This window comes from Callospermophilus lateralis, chromosome 5 (assembly GCF_048772815.1).
Source record: "Callospermophilus lateralis isolate mCalLat2 chromosome 5, mCalLat2.hap1, whole genome shotgun sequence".
NCBI lineage: Eukaryota > Metazoa > Chordata > Mammalia > Rodentia > Sciuridae > Callospermophilus > Callospermophilus lateralis.
In genome coordinates, this window is record NC_135309.1 from 41,638,587 (window position 1) to 41,652,434 (window position 13,848).

Here is a 13,848-nt window from a genome sequence, read left to right on the forward strand (position 1 = left end):
ACATGCCAGTAATCCCAGCTATTCAGGAAGCTGAGGCTACAGGATTCTAAACTGGAGGCCAGCCTGGGCAACTTGGCAAAATAAAAAATTAATTTTTTTTTAATTTGGAAGGGTTAGGGATATAGTTCAGTGGCAGAGTCCTTGCAAAGCATATGTGAGGTCCTGGGTTAGATCCTCAGTACCATAAAATAAATTAATTAGTAAATAATAACAATAAAAATGTTTTTGGAAGGCTAGGTATGTAACTCAGTGGTACAGCACTTGCCTACCACGTGAGAGGCCCTGTATTCAATCAATAAGTACCACAAATAAGTAAGTAATGAGATAATTATAAACATCCCAAGGGCCTGGGGGGAAAAAGACCAAAACTTGGGATTTCAGAATGAGTCAGATTCTACTCTCTTTTCAAAGAAAGAGACAAGGAATAAGCCCTATTCCCATTCCTTGAAGAAAGAAAAGATGTACAATTCCTGAGGGTGGAGAGAGGCTGAATTCTGAGGGGTGTGCATGTGTATGGACGGAGTAAAAGGAATGAGAAAGCCAAACACACAGGTTCACAGAAGGAAGCTGGAGAAGCAGGTGAAGTCCTCGGCCAGAGACAGGGGAAAGGTGGATGGAAGGATCCCCTCCAAAAAAAAGGGGGGAATGTTTTCTCTGATAGGTGAACGCTAACCCACAATAGAAGGAGAAGTGAGGGGAAGACTAGAAGAGCAGTAAAAAAAGAGGAATTGAGGGAAGGGAGGGGAGATGAGCAAAGGAGACCGTGGAATGAATCTGACACAGTTTTCCCACGTACATGTGTGAAAACAACACAGTGAATCTCACCACCATGTACATCCTTAAGATTGGGATTCTAACTAGAGTAACATATACTCCATGCTTGCATAATCATAGCAAAATGGATATATAACTGAAAAGAACCAAAAAATAAATATTTTTTTAAATGCTGATCTCAAGGACTAGAGAGCACAAGTCCAGGATGGGCACGGCCCACCAGCTGGAATCTGTAATTAAATACAGAGGCTGGAGGCCCAAAGCCTCTCTGTGCATGCATCCTTCTCACTGTCTATCCAACTGACCATCCATGCACTCATTTATTTGTGCCCCCATCTTTCCATCCACTAGTTTTTCTACCATTCCTATATTCCACAAAAACGTTAGGTGCTTCTCAGGAGGCACACTCTGTGCAGTAGGGATTGATTTCTGTTTCAAGATGGAGAAGACAAGAGGTTAGCAATTATCTAACATACTCCATGCAAGAATCAGCAGGACCACACAAACTTAATGGTGATGATTGAAATGAAATGGGAGAGTGAGAAATTATACCCAGAAGGAGACAAATGATGAGTCCCTCTGTGCCTTTATTTTCTGTAATGTGAATACCAATCCTATGACAAACCAAGAAAGAAGGGTAGCCCAAATTAAATAAAAATCCTGAGATTGAAGACCAGGGGACATTCACACATTCCTTGTGTGGATTTACATGAAAAGCAAATATGGGTGGGGATATAGTTCAGTTGATAGAGCACTTGCCTAGCATTTGCAAGGCCCTGGCTCTGATTCCTAACACCAAAAAAATTAAGAAGAAAAATGAATACAAATTTTCTTCCAAGGTCTGTGGCTATCTGACCTGAGAGAGTTGGGTAAGAACCAATCATCTTTTCTTCTCCACACGGAGGGGAGAAGAGAAATAGACTATATTAGTCAGCTCAGGTTGCCATAATAAAATAAAAAGACTGAGTGACTTAAATAAGAGAAATTTATTTTCTCATGGTTCTGGTGTCTGGCTGTCCCAGATCAGGGTGTCGGCAGGTTTGATTTAAGACCTCTCTTTGGCTTCCTGATAACTATCTTCTCATTGTGCCCCCACAAGTTATTTCCTCTGTGTACACATCCCTGGTGTCTCTTTCTGTGTCCAAATTTCCTCTTCTTATAAGGACATCAATCAGATTGGAATAGGATCTATCCTAACAGCCTCCTTTTACTTTAATCAACTGTTAAGGGCTTCCATCTATAAACAGAATCACTATTATGAAGTACTAGAGATCAAGGCTTCAACATATGAATTTGGGAATATGCAATTCAGCCCATAGCACAGATAAATAGTTTTGAAAATAGGAACAAAACAATCATAAGACATACACCTTTTATAGGACCCTAGGGGGAAGTTATGGCACATCTCTCTCAGAACAGAGCCAGAATAAAATGGAAGACAAGTGTGGAAATGGAGGCTCAGTCTAGAAAATTCTTTAACCTCAATAACCCTTGGTCATCTCTAAGAGATGACCCCAGGATGTTCCTCTGGGTCTTGGAAAGCTAGTAGCCTACCATGCATACCTCAGAGAATGTAAGTTTATTAAACAATGTCTTCAGACTCTCCATCCTTACCCCATCCTTCCATACTGCAGTGAATTAACGTCTTCCCATTGTAACAAACATTTTATCAACCCCAAGGAGGAGATAGGGAAACCCAACGTGAAGGGTAGAGCTATCTCACCTGTCTTCTATTCAGCGGAGGGCTTGGCCTCCTACATGGAAGTCCAGCTGGCTGAGGTGATGGCAGGTCCTTGGGGACAGATATGCAGCCTGTGTCTCTCCCTGAATGGAGGGCATTGATCTCCCCATGGAAAGCAAGCATGGGAGGGTCCATGGCTAATGCACACTCTGGTAGGGAGGGAAGAAACAGGAGTTCCCAGGATGTTGCATTACAGGTTCAGTGATATGATCCTCCACTGATCAAGGATTAAGGCTGGCTTCCTTGGTCCCCAGCTATTTGCCCAAGCCATCTCCACAACTATGTTCCCAGGCTTTCTGGCTCTGGCCCTTCTGTCTGTGCTGGGTGTGAGTACCCAGGGCTTCCATGACGACCTTGTCAAATGCTTTGAAGACCCCCAGTATGAAGAACTACTACAGCTGGCTCAAGACGGGCTGGGGCAGACAGCTGAAAAGAAACGGATAGTGGTGATTGGGGCAGGCATGGCTGGACTCACAGCTGCCAAGATTTTGCAGGATGCTGGCCACCAGGTACACAATGGTGCTTGGGAGAATACCTCATAGGGATCTTGGACTCTGAGCAGGGAGGTGGCTGCAGGTGGTGGATAGCCCAGTGGAACTGGAGCCAAAGACTAAGTCTAGGACTCTAGACTGGGATGGAAGAGGTAGGAGAGCAATTGGTCTGTCTCTATAACAGAGAGAGACTTCAGAGAGAGGCAAATCTGGGCCTGCCTGGAGGGAGGAGGAGGAGGTTGTATGGCGGGGACACGGCTGGCCTAGTTGAGTTCTATAAATACTTATCTTTCTAGGTGACTGTCCTGGAGGCTTCAGGGCGTGTAGGTGGCAGAATTGAGACCCATAGAGTTCCTGGAACACAATTGTACATAGAGTTGGGTGCCATGAGGATCCCCATCAACCACAAGTATGATTGAGAGAAGTGGGGGTGGATGGGGAAGACCAGGAAATGGGCTGCTAGCAACAAGGACAGGACCTATGCCAACTCATTTCATAGCTCCACAGCTACCTCGAAACCTCTCCAAGCCTCAATGTTCTAATATAGGGAACAGACATAACTGCACCTGTTGAGGATCACAAAAGATAATTGGGATAGGAGAATACCTGGGAAAGTCAAAAGGCAGTCTGTGAGGCCTGCTAACGATAGAAATATGAACCTCCTTCTGGGAGAAAGTGGTGTCTTGTGGGAGCCCACTTCGGGAGGGCCATCCTGAAGGGGTGGGTGAGCAGGAATTAGGAGAATACAGACTGGAAGACTCATGATACACACAGTATCCAGGGAGGATAAATCCAGGGGACACTCGCTCTACACATCTTCATAGTATCTCCTGGACCTGGAGGGGCCACACCTAAAAGTCTGAAGGCTACAAGCCTCAAACAAAGTGAGAGAGATCTCAGCCAGCAAAGAGGGCCAGCCTCTTGTGTTGTGACCACAAGAATGGGTACCCAGTTTCCTCTTGGTCACATAGCCATAGCTTGGCATAGCAACTTGGCATAGCAACTAGGTAGCCTAGCATTCCTTCTGTGGAGGGAGGTCAGAGAGGGCCCCAGGGAATCCAGTAGGGGCAGGACGTGAGCACAGGGAGCAGGGAAGACTGGTTGCTTCCTCATCCTGGATCAGTCTCTGACTCACTTCACAGGCTCTGTCATGAGTTTATCAGGAAATTGGGGCTGACCCTCAAGGAGTATTTCCCCTCCAACAACCAGACCTGGGTGCTGATCAATGGAGTACGGCAGCGCACGGGGATTGTGCAGGCTGACCCCAGCCTGCTAGAGTACTCAGTCAAAGCAGATGAGGTGGGGAAGACAGGTGACCAGCTCTTTGATGAAGCATTGAGAAAGGTAAGCCAAAGTAGGAATCAGTGACCTCCATGCAGGCCATCACCTTCTTCAAAGACATCTTGTGCAAACTTCCTAAAGTTTCTCTCCGTGGACCCCAGGCCCATGTGCAGGAGGGCTCCACTAGCTTGGTCTGTCAACCTTGCCTCCCTCCCATGACCTCCCATCTCAGCAGTCATTGTGCATTTTCAGATCCCAAAGGTCTTCACATGTACAGACATGTGCAAAGCTAGCTGCCTTTGAGATCATCATGGCAGATGTAGGTTTAAGGCAGAGAGAGACCTACAAGCTGGACTCTATTTGAATGTACTGTGTGACCCTGGACAAGATGCTTGCCATCTCTCTGTTCCAACTTCTATAAAACAATCATACTGCTAGAGCCTCTCTCCCAGCCTGGTTGTGAAGATTAAGTGAGAAGATGCATATAAAGGGATAAGAACTTTACAAGGCATATGGCCAATCTTGAATTATAATTGTCATCATTATTGATATGTGGTCAAGGAGGAAAATCAATGATGGGCCCTGTCTGGAATACCTGCACACCTTTTTCTAACTGACCAATGTTTACTCAGCACTGACAGTGCCTTTTTCTTTCCTGACCTGGGACCCAAAAGGACCTCAGTGTGACAGCTGAGCTCTGGGACATAGCTTCCACAGGAGGTCTCTGTCCAGATGCCCTGCCTTTGCTGGAGTGATATCCTGCTAAGCTCAGCATACACTCCACAGCTCTTGACCTCATCCAGGGTCACTCAACAGCTCAGTGGGACCAAGCCCTTAGGCGTCCACACCATTCACAGTGGCCCCAGAGGCCTGCAGAAATGTCCTCACACAAGGACAAGGAGATAGACTTCCCCAATTCTGGGGGCTCCAAGGCTGACAGGGAGCCTGGCTCCAGCTTTATACACCTCAGAATATGTCCAAGACAGGGGATAACATTTCCACCCTCAAGCGCCCCAGTCCAGCTGAAGGACTGAGTGTTGCATTCAGGACTAATATAAAGAATGCCTCAGACACACCCAGGATGAGTGAAAGCAAGTGCCAAGCATGGAACATGGGGGTATGTGGGAGCAGGGTCTAGGGTGTGTGTGGAACTGACCTTCACTTAAGTGTCCACCCCCTTCTCCTTCTTCCATGCCAAGCTGGTGGAGGAGCTGAAGAACAGTAGCTGCAGCCAGATTCTGGAGAAGTATGACTCCTTTTCCACCAAGGTCAGTCCTGAGGCTCCCCTCTAACCGTGGCTAACCATGCACCACCCTGTCACAGCTACCCAGAAACCACCCCAGTGGGACGACCCACCCTAGTACTTACTACACTGCACCTTACTTGTTTATCTTTTTTTTTAAATCTCTCTCCTTTACTTGAAGGTAAGCTCCATTAGGACAGGAGAGAGTAGAGAGGAAGATGGGAAGGGAGGGAAGAAAGAAAATTTTAAAAAGACCACCCCAAGGACAGCAGTCAAAGGTCAAAGATATAGCAAGTCAGAGCATGCTATTTCAAGGAACTTGCCACTATCACTTGCATTTTTGCAGAGAGTCAAAGGCAGGTAGAGGTATGGGAAAGCCCTTATACAGTTATGTGTTGTTTAATGAGGGGGATAACGTTGCAGAAGTGCATCCTTAGATGATGACATAGTTCAGTAAAAATCATAATGCTTAGTTACATAAAGATGGCTACAATGTCACAAGGCTATATACTTTCTTGGGACCACTGTCCTATACGTGGTCCATCATTGATGTACTCATGGCTATAGTGCAAAAAGAGGTGACTGGGGCTGGAGGAATAGCTCAGAGGAAGAACACTTGCCTGACATGTGCTAGGCCCTGGGTTGAATCCTCACACCACACACCCACATACACACACACACACACACACACACACACACGGCCACAAGGGGAAGGTTTCAGATGTGCCTCAATCGGAGGCTATTGGCATGGAGAAGCTGGAGGCAGTTAACTGGAAAGGGAGCACCTATGTGATTGGCTAGGGGAGGATAGTTGGCCTCCAGTGGTTGTTCCCGAGATGGGAGCAAAGTGGGCAAGGGGGTGCATAAATTTGGACAGCTGAGGAGGAAGCTAAATGGTTATGAGGAGATCCTAACCATTCATGGCCGACTGCTCCAATAGAGGTGGCGGTTTGCCTTTCTGAACTGGGTGCTTCAGAAGTTGGGTGGGTCAAAGTCCTGCGATATCTGATCAGCCACCCTGATTGGTGAAAGTTTTCCAGCCAGATTTGTCATGTCCAGGACTTGCCTGGGAGAAAGGAACACGGGCAAACCACAGGGCACGATCACAGGCCAATGGATATACTGGAAGTAGAACCTCATAGTCACTTTCTGGTGCAGGGGCCAGGACAGCCAGGTAATGGGTAGGAGTAGAGGGTCAGGGCAGGATGAGAAGCAATACTTGGTATTCACCTTCCTCCTGGCTTGGTGTTTTGGGTAGATCAGAGAGGCCAGTCTGGGCCCCATACAGTTACAGATGGACATGAAGACTGGACCTCAGCTTTCCCATCTGTAAAATAGGGCTTCTTTGGATTATATAAGAGGATTATACAAGTAAAGGGCTTGGAAGAGGGTCTTTAGGTTAAAATCCATACCAAACGTTAGCTATTTGTCCCTGTTATTAGGACTTGGAGACCATTTGGAGCATTGTCCTCAGAGCCCTGTGTGCAAACCAGGCACCTGGGACCCAGCTGAGTGCACTTCTGTCATTCCGCCCTGTGCAGCTCTGTTCCTCGTTACCCCCAGGTGGGAAGCAATGGCTCTCATGTCGGCTCCCTGAACATTCTGACCTGTTGCCTTCTTTCCCTGAACGTGATCCCAGGAGTACCTGATCAAGGTGGGGAACCTGAGTCGTGGGGCAGTGCAGATGATCGGGGACCTGCTGAACACAGACTCTGGCTACTACGAGTCCTTCATAGAGACTCTGCGTGACCTGATCATCTTCTCTCAGGAATCTCGGTGGGAAATGGGGGGAGAGAAGGGGCACGGGGTGGCCAGTTACTAGTGAGGACAGGGGTAGAAGGAAGGACAAGATAAATCAGGTGATAACTCCAAGAAAACTGAGAGTGACAGGAGGGGAGGCCGGGGTTTCCCAACTCCAATGCCCCTCAGAACCACCAGAGGGAGGGTGCTTCTTAAACATGGGGCATCACTTCCAAAATCAATGGACCTTCGCTGAGACCCAAGAACATGCATTTCTGACATATTCCAGTGACCTTGCTATCTGACTTGGGAGCCCACTTTGAGAACCTCTAGCTAAGGGGCTCTTAGGAGCCAATAGATCTGCTTTACTCTGGCCCTTACCTATTCTTCTGTAACAAAGAGCATGACCTCAGTCCTACTTTAGATGTTCATGCAAGAGGAACTTGCTATCTCTCAGACCTCAAAGACAAACAGGGCTGCCAAACTCAGACCCTAGACACCCTGGCTAACTGGCTATGTGATTTGTAGCTAATGAAGATCAAATGAACTGAGATTTACTCTCACTTGGGGTTCTGTGATCCATTTCAGATGAAACAGGTACCAACATTTACCAGAGGAGAACTAAGCCTGGGAGAGCCCTGATGGATTACAGACCTCTTCTTTCCTTATCTGCATCCTCCCACTTCTCCTCGGCATTTTTATTCAGAATTAATCAATTTAAATTCAAGCCAACGGCTGCCACAGGGGGAGAGAGGAAGGTGGGGAAGTCTGAAGACAGATCAAGGTCAAGTGAAGGTTCTTGGTGGTGTTTAGGCTGCAATCTTTAAGGCTACCCTGTGCTGCACTCTGTAAGGACATCATGGAAGGGGTTGAATCCATACATAAGAATCCTGGGTCTTTGTCAGCCATGAGACCAGGCATCTTCCATGGAGGTGACCACCAAGGAGACCAGAGGAAAGTAACAAAGAATAAGGGGCTATAGAGGCTCAGAGGGTTACATTTTTCTGATTGATCAACACAAAGCAACACTTTTCTCTAGTTCCCTAAAGCTGACATTGTGCCTGCTGTTAATCCTTTTGCCAACTGTTAAATCTCCCTAACACATGACCGGTACAGTCCGTTAGGGAACTCAGCCTCTGTCCTGTCCAAATGACCCGTCCTCTGCATGCCTTGTCCAACTACCTGTTTCTCTTTCCTCCTTTGCTTGCTCATTCTCAGGTTCCATGAAATCGTCGGAGGCTTTGACCAACTCCCTCAGGCCCTTCATGATGCCCTCTTGCCAGGGACAGTCTTGTTTCACTCACCAGCAGAGGAAGTAGAGATATCTAGAGACCATGTCCATGTCACTTTCAGGACAACTGACCCTCTGCAGCCCAGGTCACGTCTGACTGCCGATTTTGTGGTGGTGGCCAGCACTGGTAAGGCTGCCCGGCTCCTCCGTTTTCGGCCACCCCTCTCTCTCAACAAGGAGAATTCACTACGTTCAGTCCACTACACCAGCGCCACCAAAGTGATCCTGGCCTGTACACAGCGTTTCTGGGAGCAAGAAGGCATACTCGGTGGCAAGTCTAGCACCGACCGCCCCGCCCGCTTTATCCACTATCCCAGTCACATCTTCCCCAATGGCACAGGTGTCATCCTGGCTTCCTATACTGTGAGTGATGATTCCATGTTCTTTGCTGCCATGGACGATGCCCAGGTGGTAGATGTCATCTTGGATGACCTAGCTGCTGTCCATGACCGCCCCAAGGAACAGCTCCAGGCCCTGTGCCCCTATTCCATGGTCAAGCACTGGAGCCAAGACCCCTATTCCATGGGAGCGCTCACCTCCTTCACTCCTTACCAATATGTGGACTACACACAGGAGCTCAGCCATCCAGAAGGGCGGGTCCACTTTGCTGGTGAACACACAGCCCTGCCCCATGGCTGGATTGACACAGCTATCAAATCAGGGCTCAGGGCAGCAAAGAACATCCAAGAGTCTCTGGATTTGGCTTTGACAAAGGATCCTGGGGACACAAAAAAGGCCTACTCCAAAAGTGAGCTATAATCAGCTTGTAGCACCTAAGAATTGGGGTGATTCCAATCACCTTGATCCACAAGAAAACACTCAAAACCCACTCTCTCATTTTATCTTCACCTTTGCCCAAAGATGTCAAATCGAGGCCAATGAATGGAGTCCCTACAATGTTTGACCACCCGTGACCTTGGATGTATTGACAATATTTGAACAACAAGAATATTTGATGTGATGATTAAAACAATAAAGCATTTGTTGAATTTAAGACTAAAATTAAGTGTTTTATCTGAGTGGCATTCAAATAATTTTAGAATTGAGTTTGGAAGGCCACAGAGACTCTTGCCTTCTAATGCCCTCTCCTGGTTTCTGTTCCCTTAATCTGAGTCTATCCCTAGCTCCCCTCGTCTCCTCTTCCTTCCATGGCTGATTCCTTTTTTTTTTTTTTCCCCCTATGGTACTAGGGATTGCTGCAATGCCTGGCCAGGCCCATGAATTTTAAGAGAGGGTAGAAATTTAGTTACCTGGAACAACCTGCTCAATGCTTTTTCCAAATTATTACAATAGCCCTTGAGGTACATACTCCAGTACTACTCCATATTACAGATTATGAAAATTGATTCCCCAAGAGGTCACAAATGCTGATCCTAAGTGGTTTAAACTTCAACCTAACTCTGAATATAACTACAAATCCTCTTGCTTCTTCTAGACTCAGCTTCTTGGTCTTATTCTTTTTTTTTTTTTTTTTTTTTTTGGTGCTCCTAAAACAATTAACAATTCACTTTGCAGACATTCAGCAATTAACATCTGAAGTGTTTGAATGAGTTCAATGTTCTCAGAAGGCAGGGGGCTGTCTTCTGCCTCCTTTCCCCACCCCCATGGAGTCTTCTTGTCTGGCAGTCCTGTGAAGAAGTAAACAGACTGATTTGATACTGATGATAACTTTCAAGCACAGGGATAATGAAATGACAGGGTATGAATGAGATCTAGAGAAGCCCATCATTTGGCAGTGACCTGGCCTGAGTTTTGTCCCTAAAAGACCTCTTGGGGTATGAGTTCATCACTCAAAGGCCACAGGAAGAGGCCAGGTGGCTATGAAGTTAGGGCACAGTTTATCATCAAGGGGAACAAGGTACCTTCAGGAAGGCCTTCAGAACCAACTGAGATACTGACTTTCTGTTTAGAGCCTAAAACTAGGACAGAACAACATGCTGCTACTCAGAAAAACCACTCGAACGGGGTCTGGAATTTTATGTCAGTTGCAGTCTAACAAATGAGCCTGTCAAGGTTTCATGGAAGGACAAGACTCATGAGTTAGAGACAGAGGACTCATGGCACCGTCAAGCTGCAAGAACTTCCCAAGTCCCAAGGGGGCAAGATAGAGGGATCCTGGTAGATACTACATATGCAGTGGACTTGTATGGAAGCTGAGGAGCACTAAGCTCAGAGAGTTTAACAATATTGTAACAGCAGTATGCAGGCCTGCTTTATTCTTGGGGGTGAAGGTTAAGCACTTTTTTTCCTCCCCTTGCTGGGAATCAAACTCAGAGCCTTGTGCAAGGCAAGCACTTTACCACTGAGCTGCATCCCCAGCTCTTTTTATAGGCACTTTTTATCCTCCACGGTTGCTGCTAAAATACAACCCTGAGAAACAGTACTAGCAAAGAGTGGTCAGGACCTTACATTCAGAGCATACCCAAAAGGACTGTGTAGGGAATCTTGAGGCCTCAGGGTAAATTGTTTCTCCCAGGACTGACTCACCCTTGCCCCAGTTACCTCCCTAGAGAGTGTAATTATCTGTCCCCTCCCTCACTTGAAGCTCAGCTGCACAGGAGCCATTGGCACCACAGTCTCCCAGTCCCCACTGTCTCACTGCACACATTAAATTCACATGCATTAAACAACCACTCTGATAACAGCTCTGAAATCTGGCAGGCAAGACTTAAATCCTTACCGCAGTGAACTTGGAGACAAGCTTAGGAACTCAGACACAACAAAATAAGCATAACAAGAAACAGTTTATGTTGTATATCATTGATAAAACAGAAAGAACTTTGGGATGCCAGAAGTGGGCTTCTGCCTGGATTATAATTGCAGGGGGTTATGATGACACCTAGTATGTAGGAAACCAATAATTTTTTTTTTTAATTATAGACTCACTGGAAGTCAAAGAGAATAACAGGTCCCAGTGTGGCCAATTTCAACCAATAGCTAAATTTTACATAATTATAGTATAACAAAACCAGAAATTTTACATTAGTACAATGTTTGGGTATAATTCTATTTAGATTAGATTCTTGTAACTACCATCACAAACACGATAAAGAGCTCTTCTACTAGAACAAAGATCTCTCTTGTTTTACCCCTTTATGGTCACACCCCGCTTCCTGCCCTAGCAACTGCTAATCTGTTTAGCATTATTAGAATTTTGTCATTTCTAGAATGTCATATAAATGCAATCCTATAGTATATGACCTTTTGAAATTGACATTTTCACTCAGAATAACTCCCTGAGATCTACCCAAATTGTTCTTTGTAGTAATAGTTTTGTTTTTATGGCAGAGTGGCATTGTATGGTACAGTAGTGCCATAGTTTATTTAACCATTCACCCATTGAGGAATTTTAGGCTTTTTCCAGTTTGGAACTTTCACAAATAAAAGTGCACTGAATGTTTATGTGTAAGTTTTTATGCAAAACTAAGCTTCTATTTCTCAAGGATAAATGCCTAGAAATATAATTATTGGGTAAGTGCATATTTAGATTTAAAAAACATTGCCATACTCTCTCCAGGATGGCTGTGCCATTTTACATTCCCACCAACAATATTTGAATACATCTCTGCATCCTCCCCACCAGCATTTGGTAATGCATATATTGGGGTGGAGGCAGGGCATTCTGATAAGTAGTACTACTGACATCTCTTTGTGGTTTTGATTTTTACTTCAACAGTGTTAAACATCTTTTTGCCAGGGACCAAAAGGGAGTTCTCCTTCAAAGAATAGCCTGACAGTGCCAGGGACCAAAAGGGAGTTCTCCTTCAAAGAATAGCCTGACAGTTACAAGAAGCAGCCCCTGGGAGACATCTTGCCTGAGACACCCCTGCAGCCATCTATCTCCATGAGACATCCTATGGCCATTTGTCTTCCTGAAGCATCCTGCGTTATCTCACGGTATGAAGACTTCTAGCAACTGCCGATAAGACAGCTTCCCCATCCCCAGCCCATAAATACCCTTGTGTGAACAATAAAAGTTTGCAGCTTGATCAGAACTACTGTCTTGCTGTCATCTCTCTGTGTCTCTTGTCCCTTCATTCCTCCCCATCTAGGTTCGCTGCCCACGTTGATGTGTCCTGCCGGTCGGGACATCTTTTTATAACATTCTTTGGAAATATCCTCTCGTGTCTTTGGCTCATTTTCCAATTAAATGGTTTGCTTTCTTATTGAGTTTTGAGAGATCTCTATATAGTCTAGATAAAATCCTTTATCAGAAATGTAGTTTGTGATTTTTTTCTCTGTGTAGTTTGTATTTCCATTTTATTAACTAGCTCTTTCACAGGACAAATTTGAAATTTTAATGAGATCTGAGTTATGTCTGTCTAAGAACTCCACTCAGGCCAAGGTCCTGAAGAATTTCTCCTGTATGTTTTCTTTAAAAATGTCTTACAGTTTTATATGTTACATTTAAATCTATGATTCACAATCTAACAAGTATTTATCTCAGTATTTAACAAGTATTTATCTCAGTACCAGTCAGTACTGGTCAATCCCCAGTACTGCAAAAAGAAAAAGAAAGGGAAAAAAGAAAATTCCTAGAATAAAATTTCTTAAAAAGCAACTATGGTTTTTTAAAGACATCAAGGGGGAATTTAAATGTGAACTAGTGAATGAGGACATATTAATATCAATTTTTCCAGGTGTTCCAAAAGTTTCAAGTCTGAAACTTTCAGGTGCTGGCAGGGGGGGTACAGAGACCTGTGAGTATCGTTCTTGAGAGAGAGAGAGAGAGAGAGAGAGAGAATTATATTAATTAAACTGAGAAAATATTAAATGAATTCAGATTGATTGCAGCATTATTTCAATTATTTCTATTATTTTCAAAATTAAAATGTAGGTGTTGGGATGGGGAGAATTACCTGGCTTCTTTCCATAGCGAAAGACTACCCAAACCGCTCTGAGGGGCTGAGGGGCTTTGAACCACAACTCTAGTGGACAGGCGCCCTTTTAAAGGGCCTTGGGAACCCTAAAAAGACTTTTAAAACTTGGTGTCAAACTCTAAGACCAGGGACTTCGGTTGGCTTTCCTTCCCCCACCAATACTGGGATGTATTGGGCCTGAGACAACCACTTTTACTTCCACTCTACCGCCACCTATAATACTGCATATCCTACACTTCCATCTACTACTGACAGAAGAGCCAATTGCTGACTAGTAGGTGGTTGAGTTGAATCTGCCAGGAGCCAGTCACTGCTGGCCTAGCTGATTCTATCCAGCAAGAGGCCATGCCCCCCACAAAAAGTTCTGTTTATTGGTGTTGCCCGACAAGGGCTATTTTCCCGTGGAG

General features: G+C 45.3%; 1 protein-coding gene across 1 annotated transcript; it reads left to right on the plus strand.

The window, feature by feature from the left end:
* Window positions 1–2,796: 2,796 nt before the first annotated feature.
* LOC143399111 (L-amino-acid oxidase-like) lies at window positions 2,797–9,320 on the plus strand. The gene is made up of 6 exons (XM_076855827.2): window positions 2,797–3,024; window positions 3,303–3,415; window positions 4,149–4,350; window positions 5,487–5,555; window positions 7,170–7,306; window positions 8,489–9,320. The coding sequence occupies exons 1-6, from the start codon at window positions 2,797–2,799 to the stop codon at window positions 9,318–9,320; spliced, it is 1,581 nt and encodes a 526-aa protein (XP_076711942.2).
* The last annotated feature ends 4,528 nt before the right edge of the window (window positions 9,321–13,848 follow it).

What these genes read in the sequence shown, in the direction of transcription:
- LOC143399111 (XM_076855827.2), top strand. Translation starts at nt 2,797, where the DNA reads ATGTTCCCAGGCTTTCTGGCTCTGGCCCTTCTGTCTGTGCTGGGTGTG. An exon ending in TTGATGAAGCATTGAGAAAG is followed by an intron (nt 4,351 to 5,486) that starts GTAAGCCAAAGT and finishes TTCCATGCCAAG; the next exon opens with CTGGTGGAGGAGCTGAAGAA. An exon ending in ATCTTCTCTCAGGAATCTCG is followed by an intron (nt 7,307 to 8,488) that starts GTGGGAAATGGG and finishes GCTCATTCTCAG; the next exon opens with GTTCCATGAAATCGTCGGAG.